General features: G+C 42.3%; 3 protein-coding genes and 1 non-coding gene across 4 annotated transcripts in view; 3 read left to right on the forward strand and 1 right to left on the reverse strand.

Annotated features, from left to right (window-relative positions):
- The window catches only part of Pmar_PMAR022362 (Nod factor export ATP-binding protein I, putative), a gene marked incomplete at both ends in the record, with an annotated part of 9,800 nt that extends 6,186 nt beyond the window's left edge, over positions 1 to 3,614 (forward strand). The window contains 10 exons of the mRNA XM_002785568.1: positions 16 to 91; positions 415 to 581; positions 629 to 698; positions 960 to 1,136; positions 1,611 to 1,731; positions 2,179 to 2,267; positions 2,707 to 2,777; positions 2,819 to 2,937; positions 2,987 to 3,061; positions 3,583 to 3,614. Coding sequence (XP_002785614.1) covers positions 16 to 91; positions 415 to 581; positions 629 to 698; positions 960 to 1,136; positions 1,611 to 1,731; positions 2,179 to 2,267; positions 2,707 to 2,777; positions 2,819 to 2,937; positions 2,987 to 3,061; positions 3,583 to 3,614 — 997 coding nt within the window. The remainder of the gene's footprint in view (positions 1 to 15; positions 92 to 414; positions 582 to 628; positions 699 to 959; positions 1,137 to 1,610; positions 1,732 to 2,178; positions 2,268 to 2,706; positions 2,778 to 2,818; positions 2,938 to 2,986; positions 3,062 to 3,582) is intronic.
- A 2,897-nt stretch (positions 3,615 to 6,511) lies between these two features.
- Pmar_PMAR022363 (hypothetical protein) lies at positions 6,512 to 7,117 on the forward strand (the record flags this gene model as incomplete). Its single annotated transcript, XM_002785569.1, has 3 exons — positions 6,512 to 6,615; positions 6,846 to 6,912; positions 7,091 to 7,117. 3 exons carry the CDS (start codon positions 6,512 to 6,514, stop codon positions 7,115 to 7,117), a joined length of 198 nt encoding a protein of 65 aa, XP_002785615.1.
- A 2,765-nt stretch (positions 7,118 to 9,882) lies between these two features.
- Positions 9,883 to 9,954, forward strand: Pmar_PMAR022364. The gene has a single exon. It is a non-coding gene; the product is annotated as a tRNA-Gly (tRNA).
- Positions 9,955 to 15,551: 5,597 nt separating this feature from the next.
- On the reverse strand, positions 15,552 to 15,794 carry Pmar_PMAR022365 (hypothetical protein; the record flags this gene model as incomplete). Its single annotated transcript, XM_002785570.1, has 2 exons — positions 15,552 to 15,613; positions 15,695 to 15,794. 2 exons carry the CDS (start codon positions 15,792 to 15,794, stop codon positions 15,552 to 15,554), a joined length of 162 nt encoding a protein of 53 aa, XP_002785616.1.
- Between the last annotated feature and the right edge of the window lie 372 nt (positions 15,795 to 16,166).

Below are 16,166 nucleotides of genomic sequence, written 5' to 3' on the forward strand. Positions count from 1 at the left end.
ATCGATTTGTATCAGATTCAAAGTTATGTGCGGACTGTATGCACCTACGGAGGGCGAGGTGTGGGTCGCTGGAACTACGGTTGGTGCAGATGTAGGGTTGGAAAATATGCTTGCTTTTCTCAGCAGTGGAGTTCCCTTACTACAGTGTAAACCAAGCAGTTGTGTAGATCTTGGTTTTTCAAGAGTTTAGGCTACGGAACGTCGCTGATCGAATCACACTGTTGATATTATTTCTAAGTTCATTTTCGACTTTCCGGAAATTTAACGCTTCGTGTAACGGTTTGGTTCACACTGTATAGAATTTCGAAAATAGATTTGAGTAGAGGTGTACAGAAACGAGAAGAAATTTCCTCCGAAAAAATTCTCAAAATTTTCGTATTGTCATCAATTTTTTCCCACATTGATCGATTTCAGACTTCGAAGTGTCGAAGGAATCTCGGCTATTGCCCGCAGTTCGACGCGCTCCTGGATCAGATGACCACGAAGGAGCATCTTGAGCTGTATGGTCGTTTAAAAGGGCTGAAAGGACATCTCCTTGATAGTGCAGTTGGGAGTACGTTGAAGCAGTTGTCTTTGGAAGCGTGAGGGCGTGGGTTCGATCCTCGGTGGCGATATTTTTCTGATACAGGTATAGGGATAAGCGCGCTGGAAGTCTAAGTGGAGGAAACAAAAGGAAACTCTCCGTGGGAATGGCAATTGTGAGTATTAGAGAGGATTTGGAAAATGAGAAGTGAAATGCAGTTCGGAATTTCCTATCATCCCAGCTCGAAATTTACGGAAATTTTGAAATTAAGGGAATTTTTTAATATCATTTTGGCATTCGTATAGGAAGAAATTCTGGTATAAACTCTTCATGCAATTCAGCGAGAAGAAACTTTCTCGGGAGTTTTTGGGAAAAAATTTTCGGTTGAAAATTTGTGTACTAGTGATTTAGTTTTTGGAAATCGTCTTAAATTCAGATCGGTCGACCCCGTATTGTATTCCTCGACGAGCCCAGCACTGGTATGGATCCTGTATCGAGACGTTTCCTGTGGGGAGTAATTCAACAACTGGCAATCAGCCGCAAAAGTGTTGTGGTTCTTACAACACACTCTATGGAGGAGGCGGAGGCGCTATGTTCACGAATAGCTATTCAGGTGAGTTAGTGAATTTTATAGGGGCTTCAGCAGTGTGGTCAATTGCATGTGATGAAAATCGCGAGGAAAATCTGGGAGAAGTTCTCATTGGTTTCTGTATACTCTCACTCGAGTTCGTATATAAACTTTCGTAATCTCTGAGAAATTCCCGAGCTCGGCTGAGGAAAGCGAAAATATAATATTTACTATATACGTTATAAATCGAGTTTCACCCGTTTTACGTGAAGTGGCGTAAAACTCGGTGAAAAAGGCGATATTCGCGGTGATATGCAGTAGTCACGAAATATATTTTTCACTAGTGTTTTTCATATCACGGTCGTGAAACTCCTATATATTGGAGTTTCACTCGTTTTACGTGAAGTGGCGTAAAACTCGGTAAAAAACGCGGTGATATGCAGTAGTCGCGAAATATGTTTTTCAATAGCGTTCTTCGTATCACGGTTGTGAAACTCCATTGTATAAAGCTGCTTTCAGGTGGGCGGCCAGTTTAGATGCCTTGGGTCTCCTCAACGATTAAAGAGTCGTTTCGGGAGAGGATATGAAGTGAGCCTCAAATACGACGATGTTACTGAGGTAGCGGCTGAGGAAATAAGAAGTAAGAGGAGTGGTAGGGGTGAAAAAAGGGAGGTGATTGTCTCCACCTCGAGTCGGGTAGAATGTGCGAAGTACTTCGGATGGTTTCAGAGTTGCTCGAAAAAAGTGTTAATAGGAAATCATTGGAGTTTCACCTGTTCTACGTGAAGTGGTGTAAAACTCGGTGAAAAACGCGATTTTCGCAGTAGTTGTGAATTGTGTGTTTCACTAGTGTTTTTCATATCGCGGTCGTGAAACTCCATTATAGATGATATATGTGCGTCCCTGGAATCTATGAGAAATTGCTGTTACGGAAGACACTATAGTTTCAACTGTGACGTGGAAACGGTTGAGAAGTAAAATGTGAAATATATTTCTTTGGCAGTGTTTTTCATATCACGGTCGTGGAACTCAACTGTTTGAGTGTGTCCTTACCACAATTTCGATGACTCTCCGCGCGTGTTGTCAGATTCAATCGGGATTGCGTCTGCCAATTCAGAAAGCTCATCTGCTCAGTTATGCATGTCTGTTGAAGATGCTCGAGCTGCACTGGAAAAAGTGGGTATATGAAACGATTATATTTTCGGGGATTTTTTTCTCGCAGAAATTGTGAACAACATCGTTTTACGAGGTGTATATGAATTTACACTTATTCTCGTGCGTATTGGATTTGGTATAACCAGAAACCGTTGCTGCTGACGTATGACGATCTGGCGCTGAATTTCTGGTATATATCTTATCGGAAAATCGGGCTAATTGTAGCATGTTCTACCCGAATTCGGGTAGAAGTATACAGAAACCAACAAGAAAAGTTAGCAGTGTGGAAAAATATGCACATGGTTACTTACATATGTTGATGACAATATGAAAAATTGTGAGGAAATTTTTAGGGAAATTCTTGTTGTTTGCTGTAAATTTCTACTCGAATTAGTATACAAAATCAGCTTTGGGAACTACTGAGGAAAGCAAACATATACACCTCTAACACTCTTAATAGATTCCCGATCGACTCAACCGGGCCAGTTGTTTGCCCGGAGCGGTACTAAGAGCTGCTGATGAACAGGGGAGGTAGGCGTTGAGGAAATGCAAGACTTGCAAGATTTGCTTAGTCATGCTATCTTGGTGGCCGACCTAGTCGGATGGATCGATCTAGATGAAAAACTCGCTAAGCTGGAAGCATTTTTAAGAGCTTCTGGAATCAGTTCAACAGTTTTACTGGAGCGCCATGGTAAAGTTTCGGGGAAAATTTGGTAAAATTTTCGGAAATTTTGTAATAGGTACGAATGTGAGGTATGCAATAGTTCCGGAAGGGCATGATGGTGACGCTAATGGGAGATCTATGATGACTATCGGTAAGTTGAAATGATGTTGATTTCCTCAGCTGAGGAGTTTTCTCACTATAGAATTCGTGCAGGGAAAAAGAGAATTTCCCGGAAATTTTCTCAGAATTTTCATGTTTTCATATTTTCCATTGTAAGCAATCTTGATTTTACGATGGGTTTTCAGGTGAAATTTTTGGTATATTTCTAAAAGGAGAAGAACAGCTGATCTTCAGCGATTTGCAAGTGAGTTGGGGTGTACTTATATATTGCTTGCCGATTTCATTTCAAGAGTCTTTTATTAGATTTAGAATAGTTAGTACATGACGAATTACCCACATATAGGGGATTCACTCGTAAAACTCTATGTGAAAAACGCAATATTCGTGGTATGCGGTAATCGTGAAATGTGTTTTTCACTAGTGTTTTACATATCACGGGTGAAACTCCAATGAAAATTTCCCAAAATTTCCTCAGAATTTTCATATTGTCACCGACATAAGTAGTTGACCATGCGCATGGGTTTCCATTGAACAATTTTGTTGTTTTTCTAGATATCACAAACCACATTGGAAAGGATATTTAATGCGTTTGCGATGGGAGCTGCTACTGTTTAGCTAATTTTCAAAGGCCGCGTATTCGGCCGTTTCCGCTGTCAATTTCTCAGTAGGACAGTGAGTGAAGTCGAATTTGATATTCTTGTTGCTCATGTGAGTGCACGTGGTGAAGTGTGATAAGCTATGAACACCGATTTGTGTTGGTCACAGTTTTGGGAGGTAAATTTTAGTGAGCATGAACATACAGTGTGAACCAAACCGTTACGCAAACTAGTAATCATTTTTTGGGAGCTCAAAAGTGAACATGATAACGATGTGAATCGATTGTCAGAAGCGTTTCGTAGTACCTCGTCGTATTACTCTCGGAAAATGAGAAAAGCCATCTCGGAAATTTAGGTATGCATAACTGTTTGCTTCGCACTAAACAGGAGAGGAAGATGTATGAGGACCAGCGAGGAAAATGTGCATATGGTCAACTAAAATTCCGAGGAAATTTCTGGAGATTCTCTGTGGTTTATACACGATTTCGTATATTAGCTCCACTAAATAGTGAGGAAGCTCCTGAGCTCAGCTGAGGAAAACGAACATATATTCCGCCAACGCTGATGAGAACAAAATCATCACCCCTAATACACCGAGATGATTGCCTTGATTACTCTTGAGAATCGTCGATGTGAAAAGTGGCTGTTGTATATGATAATGGCGGCTAACACTGTATCTACATCAGATGAGATAGAGGTTCAGCAGAGCGCGGTAAGCAACGAGGGAAAATATGCAAATACACTGGAGTTTTAGCCGCGATATGAAAGACATTATTTTGCAATTCACTTCGTGGAAAACGTATTTACTTTTGAATATAATGACAAATTATAGGTGTGATAATATAATTTCTTGAAAGAGCATAACGTGAAAGTTCACTTCATATCGCGAATATGGCGTTTTTCACATTGAGTTCCACGCCAGTTCACGTTTTACGGGTGAAACTCCAGTTAATGACAATGGAGATCCACCCGTGATGTTTGTTTTACGTCAAGTGGCGTAGAACTCTGAGGAAAACGCGATATTCACACTATGCAGTAGTCGTGAAATGTGTTTTCCACTAGTGTTTTTTCATATCACTGTCGTGAAACTCCAATATATTCAAAATAACATTAATCGAAGTAAGTTAGTTGAAGTTTTAATTTCCAATTTGTTAGGGTTCAGCAGTGCTGGCCTCCCTAGTTGAATATATGCTTGAGAACACGATGCATACAGCAGTAGGAGGAAGTATAGCAAAAGAGCTCGCTTCGCCATCTGAAACTATGTAAGGTGTGTTCTCGACTACGTTAGGGTGTGTGATCGCTTACCACACGATAGAATTCGGGTAGGAGTGTATAGAAAGCAATGGGAATTCATTATGGGAAAATGTGAAATTTTTGAGAAAATTTCAGAAAATTCTTATATTGGTTTCTGTTCGATTCTACTACAATTCGTATATAAACTCCTCTTATTAGTGAGGAAACTCCTTAGCTCAGTTGAGGAGAGCGAACAAATATTCCAACACTAGAATTTTCCCAAAAATTCCTCAGATTTTCCATATTGTCACTAAATTTTATCACTTGCAGATATTCCTCAAGCGGGCTCTGTATTGGAAAGAACGCCAAATTGGTGTCCCGCGGAATACAAGTTGATCGCTCGTTTTCACCAAGACGTCTACAAACAGCTGAAAGTTTACAAGAGGAGATCAAGGTGTGCATGCGTGCAGTTTTTGAGAACTTTATCAGACTACAGTGCGAAACAAACGCTGAATTTTCGACATAGTTTTCCCCAATTTGAGACTAGTACGACTATAGACTACCGAACGCTTGTAAGACATTTTCAATCGATTCACACTGGAGTTTAACTCGTTTCACATGAATACCCTATGAAAAAACCCGATATCCACGGTGATATGCAGTAGCCGTGAAAGATATTCTTGGCTGGTGTTTCTCATATCACGGTCGTGAAACTCCATTGTTGGCTTCCAAGAATTGAAATACTACTATTGTGCATTACGGTTTGGTTGACACTATATGACTAGGGATATTCTTGTTATATTTGGGTACTCAGAAACTATCAGAGGATCGCTATGTGCTCATACGCCGTAATGGGCGATACCGTGAGGAAGTGCTGAAGCTACGTAAAAGACTTGCTGATCTTGGCAAGCAGCTTGAACGGAGTAAATCTCCTAAACAGCCTCAGGAGGAAAGTGAGTGATGATCTTTACAAAAATTCTACTTGTGATATGAAAGTACATTAGTGGAAAACATATATTACTTAGCGGAAATCACATCTGAGCTGCGAATAACGCGTAGAACATGTGCCGTGTTTTACGTGGTATGAGGTGATTTGCATTATATACTAGCGTATTAGCATCCTAAAACATACTCCCAACGTGGGAGCATGTTATATCAGTAGTTGAGAAGGCAAGCTTATAGAGGACTATACATGTGCACCATAACGCAAGTAGTTTACGGTTGCGGAAAGACACACGACTTTACGGTTGGTGCTGAACTGTAAGGCGCTCCAACGTAGCTCGAGTGGTTGTTAAACTCATTTTTGGCGGCTCGAGTTCAACCAAACCACTGAGGAAAGAACATTTGGTTCCGTATTGACCACGTATTTCGCTTTCAAATTCCTTCCACTTTACCCCCAGGCTGGCACCAAACTGCCTAGCCGGTCTCGTCTACGCACGCGCATTCACATGCAATCGATTCAAGCGACTTGAATTACCAAGCCTCGTTTTGTCCTCTGCATCTCGGTAAAACCTACTACGATGTCGTAGTTTTACGGTACGGAGCTTGAAGAGTAACCGTAATAGTAACGGCCGTAACAGTCCATAATTCTACTCGTTATACACTACTTCACGTAAAACGGGTGAAGCTCCAGTGTCTCAGCCGCACATGAGATGGGCTCCGGCGGTTCCCTCCACTCTAGTGATTATCAAGCTAAAGAGTTGGAATACAAATCCAGGTTGGCTAAACTCGAGAGAAAGCTCGCGAATGAACGATCGTAAGTGGTAGGGGTTTGACACAGGACAGTAGTTTCCAGTGTTGCAATATATGTCTAGTTTCATTAGCTGAGCTCAGCAGTTTCCACACTAAGTTCATATACGGATCGGGTTACAAATGCGAAGGAGAATTTCCCAAAATCTCCTCACAAATTTCATATTGTCACCAACACATGTGTGGTTGACCATTTGCATATTTCACCACACTGCTAGTTTCCCTTCGTTTGGTTAGGCACTCTTGTTGCCTCAAAAAGCGTCTTGAGAACGCCATGAGCGAAGCTAAGGACTTGACTATACCGGTATGGTTTCCGCTGACTTCCCGTCACATGAGCCAAATTCACTACAGCGGTTTTTGGAGTGAATTTTTGATAATTTTTTGAAATGTTGGTATCTTATCAACTTTTACCAACTGCTCTCAAGAAACTGCCCAAAATTTTGATGAATTTCCTGGTCTTCTTGATACCGTACTGTTTTCAGTTAACGATGTTAAATTTGCAAATCTGAATTAGGTAGCAAGTCATAGCACCGGTAGAAATCTCATATTAAATTAGTACTTGTACTATAACTCGGGTTGTTTTTATGTGAAGATCTCCTACAGTTGTGGGAACGTGTATTTTCATAGGGAGTTGAGAGATGACTTACAGTATTCTCGGGAAGGCAAAATTGTGTATGTTGTTATCACTTTTCATAGTGGACCGCATTATGGCGTTTTGTAGATTGAATCGACGCTGAATCGGATAGCCAATATAGGAGTGCTAATAGTTCTGAGAAATACCCGCGAAGAACTAGTGTCACAGATTACTGGTGTGGTTAGTTTTGATTAGATCTACAGAATTGTGATCACCTAATCAACGATATGAATCTATGAAGTTTCACGACCGTGATATGAAAAATCTATTTCACGACTACTGCGTACCACCGCGAATATCGCGTTTTTCACCGAGTATTACGCTATTCCACGTGAAACGAGTCGTGAATCTCCATAGGAGTTTCCCTAGAATTAAGGATTTAATTTTTAATCTATTAATCTCACTAGTGTACTGCTAGTTGTACGCCATAGACACAATAAAGAACGGTTCGCCACACACATGAATTTTCTAATAACAGTTTGCCGATGTCCTTCATGAAAACCATATTCTGCACTCAGGTTCTTGAGGCTAGTAATGGGAGGAAGGAGAAAGGAAGAAAACTGAATGCCAAAGTTGAGAATACGAACTGTGAGGATATAATGATCGACAGGTGAGATGACCGAGAATAGGGTCCGACGCGATGGGGTTGTGACTCTCTATGTGAACCAAGTCGTTAACAAATGGTTTTAATGTACTGGAGTTTCGCCCGTTTTACGTGAAAACAAGGCGATATTTGCACTATGCAGTAGTCGTGAAATATATTTCCCACTAGTGTTTTTCATATCACGGTCGTGAAACTCCATTAATCATGGGGTATACGCTAGGCTAGCTAGAAAGGTGAGTAGTACAGGAATATTAGGAGTTAGGACACATACTTGTGGAGAACATTTTCATACAGATATACTCTGTGTTTGAAGAATAAATATTCCGCAGGAATTTATAGGGACCAACATTAATTTCCCGAAATTTCCTAAGAATTCCCATGTTGGCAACAACACGTGTAGTTGATTAGTGCGTCGTAGTCTCCAAAACTGGATCTACTACTTTCCTCCAACTTCTATGCATATGCATTACGAATGCAAAATTTTAGGGGTACACAACACGATATATGTTTAAATGAATTATGAGGGTTTTTAAAGTAATTCCTTTAGGCAAAGTTAGTCTGATGGTTCCTCACTTGCCCGATTGTGTCAATGTAGAGGAGGGGTTGACTCCCCCTCAGGCAGCTTCAAGAATTGTATTCTGTGGTAGGTTTGGTCGCCCGATCTCGATCTCTACGAGCTCAGCTCGGAAGCAGCGAGCCCCAGGGATTAGCCGACAAGACTCGGAAATTCAGGTGACACGATGATTGGTGTCACCGTCAATTGATACAACTGAGTGTTTACTGTTCAGTGACACTGAATCAGTGTTGCAATATATGTTTAGTTTCCTTAGCTGGGATCAGCAGTTTCCTCACTAATTGTAGGAGTTCATATACGGATTGGGTTATGAATGCGAAGAAACCTGAAATTTCCTCACAAATTTCATATTGTCACTAACACATGTGGTTGACCATGTGCATGTCTCACCACACTCAGTTGATAATATTGTCGGCGCCACCAACCACTACTCGGTTATATGGATGACTCAGGTGCTGAAAGAAGTTGTCAGGAGTCACCACAATGAAATCCAGCAGCTCAGATTTGAACTTGACATGTGAGTTTAACGAAGTTCGTAGATTAAACGCTAGAGGTTAAGTTAATTGTGAAATATATTTTTCACTAGATTTTTCATATCCCGGGGGCAAGTGCTGCATTTAATCACTGATTCAGGTTCCGATCCCCGGCACCTCTCATGGGCAACTCATCACAGGGCTCGAGGAATGATGTTGCGGTGTTCTTGGGCCCTTATGAAGGTCGTGAAGATTACTATCTCGACCAAGCTCGATTTGTTAGAGAAGTCGCGGGGGATTACTTCAGTTTGCCCCCGATTGAGGGAGTACGCGGTGGGCGACTGGCTGGGCATGCTAGGCCATAAATCAATCACACCCTCGGACGGAAACTTGGTCACTTCTTATGTTGAAAAGAACGGCTCAGCTAACCTCGAAATTCCTGCGAGGTTTACTGGAAGGTAGACGTCTGCTCTCTCGTATGCGTCTTAGTCGGAGCTACTGCACTGTCCTTGTTTTTACCATTATTCATGCATTACATGTTAGCTGTGTGTCTGATCGCTAGTCTGTAGTCTTGAGTGTCAGTAAGGAGTGCGTTAGCGTTGCCGACCATGACAAAGGTGAGGTAACAGTGAAGGAGAGGAATCCGAGCCAATATGCATGCGGTTCATTTAATGGATCACAATACCGATACAATAAAAGCCTCTATGTTCAACTATTTTGCTCTCTATTCGTTGGCATTGCTTTAATCAAATCTTCGGCTTATGGAACCACCAAGGGTCATGGAAGCTGGCTCAGGCTCAGCGACGCTGAGTTAGCGTAGCCTTGGTCGTAGCGTCCAACTCCTTATTATTCATGGTAACGTCATGCCTTATGATAAGTTGCTAAGTATGACGTAACATGTCAACGCATCTCGACTTACTCCTAAAGGACTCACTCCTCGCTAGACAGCGAGTCGCAAGCACACAGATCTTGATGGCATAACTATATCGGCGCCGCTAGTCTAAAGGTTATGACATCTGTCTGCCAAACGGATGATCCGGGTTCAATTCCCGGGCGGCGCAGTTTTAGATAACCGTGTGGTGATTGTAATGGGACATCATACATAACTTCGTGGCGAGTCTATCGCTGAAAACTGATGCTGACGGTGTCAATGTAGGAATAATATCCTTAGGATATCGAATCAATATCATGTTCTTGGATCATGATATCATGATATACGTGTCGGGTGTGATTCTCCAGGTAAGCATTGTAATCCATGTCGGATCTGCGACCGATGAGTTCAGAGGTTTCATGGGTCGGGTTTCTGCTGCTCTCAATGGCGAACATGCTGTCATTTATATGGATAATGCGCCTTTACATAAACAATTAGCGAATTCTCAGCTATTGGCGAATAATCTGGAGGTTAGGAGATTCGATTAGAACCAAAAGAGATCAGTTGATGATCGTTGATGGATCATCTTCACCCCTTCCTTATGTGGGTCGATATCGTCACAACGCTCTCCATCATCAAATAACACCGTCAATAGGCCATTATCCTTGACTCGTTCGACAACACCATCGTAGAATTCATGTGAGCCGTTCACGGTGAAGAGCATAGAGATCCTTGTACCAACTGGGAACGAAGGGAGGCCATCATCAATCGAACAGGAGCTCGCTGGAGCAGCATTGGACTTCTTGAGATTGAGCATGGACTCCACAGTCTTGGTACCCGTCGTTGGATCTTCAATAATGCCCGTCGCCTTACTTTCCACAGAAAAGCCTTGAAGGTTGAAGGGCCTCCACCTTTCCTTCCCTCCGCCCCTGTCGCTGACAAGCTACCAGGCTCTGAATAATATTGGTGATAGAGATAGAGTCGAGGTAAGAGGTGAACGAGGTACTCCTAGAATATCTAACTACATTGCTGATGTTCAGACCTTCCTGACTTCCCTTTCTGCCTTCCCTTCGATGACTCCCTAGTAGGGAGTCCCTACTCCCTCAGTACTACTGCTTAGTAATGGCCCTGATACACTGGGATTGTTTCGCCAGCGCCACTAGCATTGATCACCAGAAATATCAGCCCGAATACGACTTCGAATAAGTCCGCCCACACGTAAGCGTGTAGCGTGAAAGACATCGTGCGCTATTAACACTTCGAAGGCCGGACGTACGAATGGGTGCAATGGGAACACGCCCAATTTAATGAGTCAGTTGGATGCTAACATTGTCAGAATCTTCTAGTGCTTTTAACCTATTGTAAGCACTAGACGATGAAGTTTCTGTGACCAAAAGATTGTCGTCCTGGGTCAGGGATGCTATGAGAAGACGCCTGTCTGTCGAGTTACGTAAACACGCATGTCCTTGAAATTGTGCAGAGGTTTGTAGGGAGACGCACAACACCAAATTGTGTTCATGATTTTCTCTATGTCTGTCCTCGCTATTCTGGTTCATATCTTCATCTCGGCTTACGTCGGTGCCTACAAAGTGAACAGTACTGATGTTAGCCCACCAGTTCCCAATCGCATAGGAGGCTCTAGGCAACTGCAAGTCGTGGCAGAGAATCCTGACGCTTGTTTGGGACCTCACGGATCGCTGAATGGGACATACTAACCCGACGATCTACGTAACCAGCATGTATGGTAATCAGTGATTACTAATCACACATTCAGACGGTCGGACTCTTCCTCCCTGAGTGAGAGCGAGTATCCATCCTGGTCTGGAGATGCAAATGATCATCGGTCACGGACCGATTTCGATACCACAGTGTGTCCATATGTGAACTATATAGATATATGTATTGGAAGCTTTGCTGCGCTCGAAGCTTCCGCCTACATGTCACCAGCATATGTTATCCTCGGGAATTCTAGGGAAGTCGGAATGGTACTGAATTCCGTAACTAGTATTTTCTTACGTTATTACTGAGCGAACGCCTAGCTATCATTGCCATTATATACTGTGTTGTATATGTCTTGCATCACCTGGTGCTCCAACTTGGTGAGGGAAGAAGACCACTCGTGATCTCATCCCACCCGGAATCATATTTCCCTAATCGTCTCTTCTCAGTGGTGGCGCAGACGTGATTTTATGGGTGTTGGTCGACGTGAATTAGCCTTCGAGTTCGGCAACATGATGTGGGCTTTTCCCGGAGGGTGACCTCTTTCCTGAGCAATTAATCCAGGCGGGGCAACTATGTCATCCCAAGATATGCCTTCATACAATCAATTTTGTAAGCGGGGCAACTATGCCATCCCAAGATATGCCTTCATACAATCAATTTATCGAAGCGGGGCAGTTATGCCATCCCAAGATATGCCTTCATACAATCAATTCATCGAAGCGGGGCAGTTATGCCATCCCAAGATATGCCTTCATACAATCAATTTATCGAAGCGGGGCAGTTATGCCATCGGAAGATATGCCTTCATACAATCAATTTTGTAAGCGGGGCAACTATGCTATCCCAAGATATGCCTTCATACAATCAATTTATTGAAGCGGGGCAACTATGCCATCCCAAGATATGCTATCATACAATCAATTCATCGAAGCGGGGCAACTATGCCATCCCAAGATATGCTATCATACAATCAATTCATCGAAGCGGGGCAGCTATGCCATCCCAAGATATGCCTTCATACAATCAATTTTGTAAGTGGGGCAACTATGCCATCCCAAGATATGCTATCATACAATCAATTCATCGAAGCGGGGCCACTATGCCATCACAACAAACAAACTAGCCTACTAGCTCAAAAGACCTCATACATGTTGGCTCCATTATGTTGACATCACAGAATCACTTCGTGTTATTGATCCACGGATATACCTCCCACTTTAAATATTCCCATGTTATAGACACAGCATTATATGACTCTATTATTTTTCTCAAGCACTCTTACATAGGAGTGACCGGACAATTTACGATATGCTCATTCACGATGTCAAAATCAGCCACAATGTAACAGGTTTACAATTCGTTCTCTTTCTAGTGACCAAATTGAGTTAGCACAGACAGGCTACTCCAAAACTCAATTTCTGCATAAATTCACATCACTTAACAATCAAGGACACATCATGTAGAATGAACACAGCGCAAGGATGTGAACTTCCTGTATGAATAGAATAACGACGAACACTGCGGCAACTTTACTCCGTTACCAACGACTAGTACTTTGGGTCATCTGCATTGGGAATTGGAATGCCTCCATAGGAAAAGGGTTGTATGGATCTGAATAGATGAAAGTGCGGTAAGATAGAAAATCATAAAAAAATTGAAATGAACCATCTGGTCACATCTCCGAATTCAAACAAAATCGTGTCTGTTATTTTCGTGATAATAGCCGACAATACTGAGAACCTCAGTGTAACACTTGTTTGTTCTCCTTAGCTGATCTCAGGAGTTTCCCCACTAATTATATGAGTTCACATACGAATTCCAACAAGAATTTCCCGAAACTCCCTGAGACTTTTCATATTGTCACCAATACGTGAAGTTGACCATGTGCATACTTTTCCATACTAAGGAACCTACTAGGTAGTGGTTGTTGCCATGCTGGTGGAGGTAAGCCCCTAAGATGAGCCAGTGGGACTCCCATACTTGGCATCGGTGCTTGACTGTAAACCGTATACGACGGTGTAGGATAAGGAGGGTTGCTTTCCTGAAGTCAGAACAAAAGAATTCACAAGGCAGAGACTGCGGAAGCCTACGAAAATTTCGATGTTCCATGTCTGTACATTACACAGATTATGTATTCAGAAAGTACCGAGAATATGTACAGTTTGGTCGAGGAGAATGCCCAGTACTGATTTGAACCATGTCGAATAGTGTAAGCTTCGTAGAAAAGCCCTCGAGGAAATAAGGTTAAGATTTTTTCGTCGGCCACACGTCAACTTTCACAGTGATCCCTCGCCCATGAATTTCAATCCAATCCGGCCACCAGGGGCGTCAATGAGCTCAAGATGGTGCGTCATTCGGTGTGCTGTTGGAGTTAGTTACTTCACCCGTGATGTGAAAAAAGTATATTTTAAAATTCACTTTGCGGAGAACAACAGTTTCATCCGTCGCGAAGGCATATGCGTCTTACAATTCACACTGAGTATCACGCCACTTCACGTAAAAGGGGTGAGACTACAATTTCATAGATTATTATGTGCATACATAATAACGAATACTTTCTCGGTTCATCATTCATCGCCTCATGCTTTCTCACCTGGATCACATTCGACTGAATTTGCTTCTCTTTCTCCACAGGCTTCAACTGTGGCGGCTGTTCGCGTTGCTGCTCACTTTCGACTTGTTGTTTTTCATGCGCTTGTGATTCGTCGATTGCCCCGATGCCTGATGCCTTCGAACCCTATATAAGAACTCCATCTTGCGAAAGTGAGCATTCCGACTTACCCCCGATGATTTGTTAGCGTAGTCCTCGAAGATAAATGCGGCAGAAGCTGATCTCGCAGTCGAAGCCTCGGTCGGGTCCAGCAAAGAACTGCGCCGACGTCGTTCCGCTCTCTCGGCGGAGTCAATCTGAAAGGCAAGGTTAGAAAGGTGGCTGAAATGAAGTATTCGAATATTAAATACCATATCAAAGACAATTAACGAGATTTGAATATTATTGGCCTTCGTGAAGAGTGATACCAGTCGATGATAATAATAATGGTAATCATTTTCATGGTAATGATGATGATGATTATAACGACTGTACGTGAGCAATTTCATCGCAACACTGAATTCCACAAATATAAACTATCACTCGCCAATTCACCAACTAGAGCCCCAGCGATGATGCGATGAAATTTAATCGATGTCGTCAAGCATCTCAGGTAGCCCAGTATTAGATTGAAAACGATGATTCCTTCGCTGAACTGTAATACTCGATCAATTCAACCAAGTGCCCGTGTTACTTCCCGTCATGTCCATTTCAAGTGCCTTAACTATTAAAAGTTATATATTACTGTCAACTGTTACCTCAACATTTTCTAAATATCACCAATACACTAATTTGCTAATATATTTGTTTTTTATTTAATCATCTCTTACATCAATCAACGATTGTACGCGCGGACACCAAATTCCAGCAATTTCCAAGCACTTCACAGCCGAATGGAAATGTGACACATCCAACTCTCTCGAACTGGCCAGGCATGTCGCTAACGCTATATATCGATGTAGCATCTGAATGTGAACATATTTTGCAAAAGTCAAAAAATCAAAATCATACCGCTCCTTTGTCCAAACTCAATCGGCAGGCTGTCGAGAGAAGACGCTTCCGAAGCCGCATTGCATACTGCGTGAAAAAACGTTTGATCTGAAATTCAACAAGTGAATTTCCAGTGTGGGAATATATGTTTGGTTTCCTCAACCGAGCTCGTAAATTTCCTCACTACATTATGAAAATCAACACACGATTTCGGGTAGAAGTGTACGAAAAGCCAACGATAAAATTCCCAAAAATTTCCTCAGAATTTCCATATTTCTACCAAAACATGTGATTGACCATGTGTATATATTCCCACCACTGTGAAGGTGATTCGTAAATGAGTTATTTACTTCTGCCTCTTTTTTTGCGTGAACATCCAACCTCATTTTCTCCACTTCTGCGCGTACCCTTTTGTCAGCAAGATATTTTTCGCGTTCGTATTGGGCTGAAATAGAAAATCCTCGGGAAATTCTTCAGAGTGCGCTTCACTCACATCTTTTCAAATCGTTGCAGGTATCAGCTTTCCGCGATCTGACTTGAGCAATTTCTAAGAGTTGAAGAGAAGAAAAACTCCAAATTTTTGAAATTTTCATAATAATAAACTCACTCGCTTTCACTCTTTCCTCACTTCGTTCTCTCTTTTCTTTCCGCATTTGCGATCGCTGTATCCACCCAGCTCGTTCCTTCTCTTCCATCGCATCGGCCTCCAACGCCATGCGAACCCACATAGTCTACACAAAACGATTGATGTAAGTCAGCCCGACGAGCCAAAGGTTCGATCCTCGCAGATAAAATTATAAAATATGACTGTGTCACTCACATGAGCTTCACTACTGCGTTTTAACGCATCCTTGAGTTTGTGTTGCTCCACAAGCTTAGCAGATCCATGCCACTCAGCGAAGCTAGAGTCTGGTACAAACCTATGATGATACACTCAACCACAGATTGATGTCACTACTTTTCTACTCACATAGACGTCTTCTTTTTTCGCACTACTCTCGGTGATGATGAACGCGAGCGCACGAGTGACTTAGATTCGAGCGGAGCGATGCTATTTCTGTAAACTCTTTCGATCTGACAAGCAACTTTAACCAACAACG

The sequence above is a fragment of the Perkinsus marinus genome, assembly GCF_000006405.1.
Source record: "Perkinsus marinus ATCC 50983 genomic scaffold scf_1104296932410, whole genome shotgun sequence".
Lineage (NCBI taxonomy): Eukaryota > Perkinsozoa > Perkinsida > Perkinsidae > Perkinsus > Perkinsus marinus.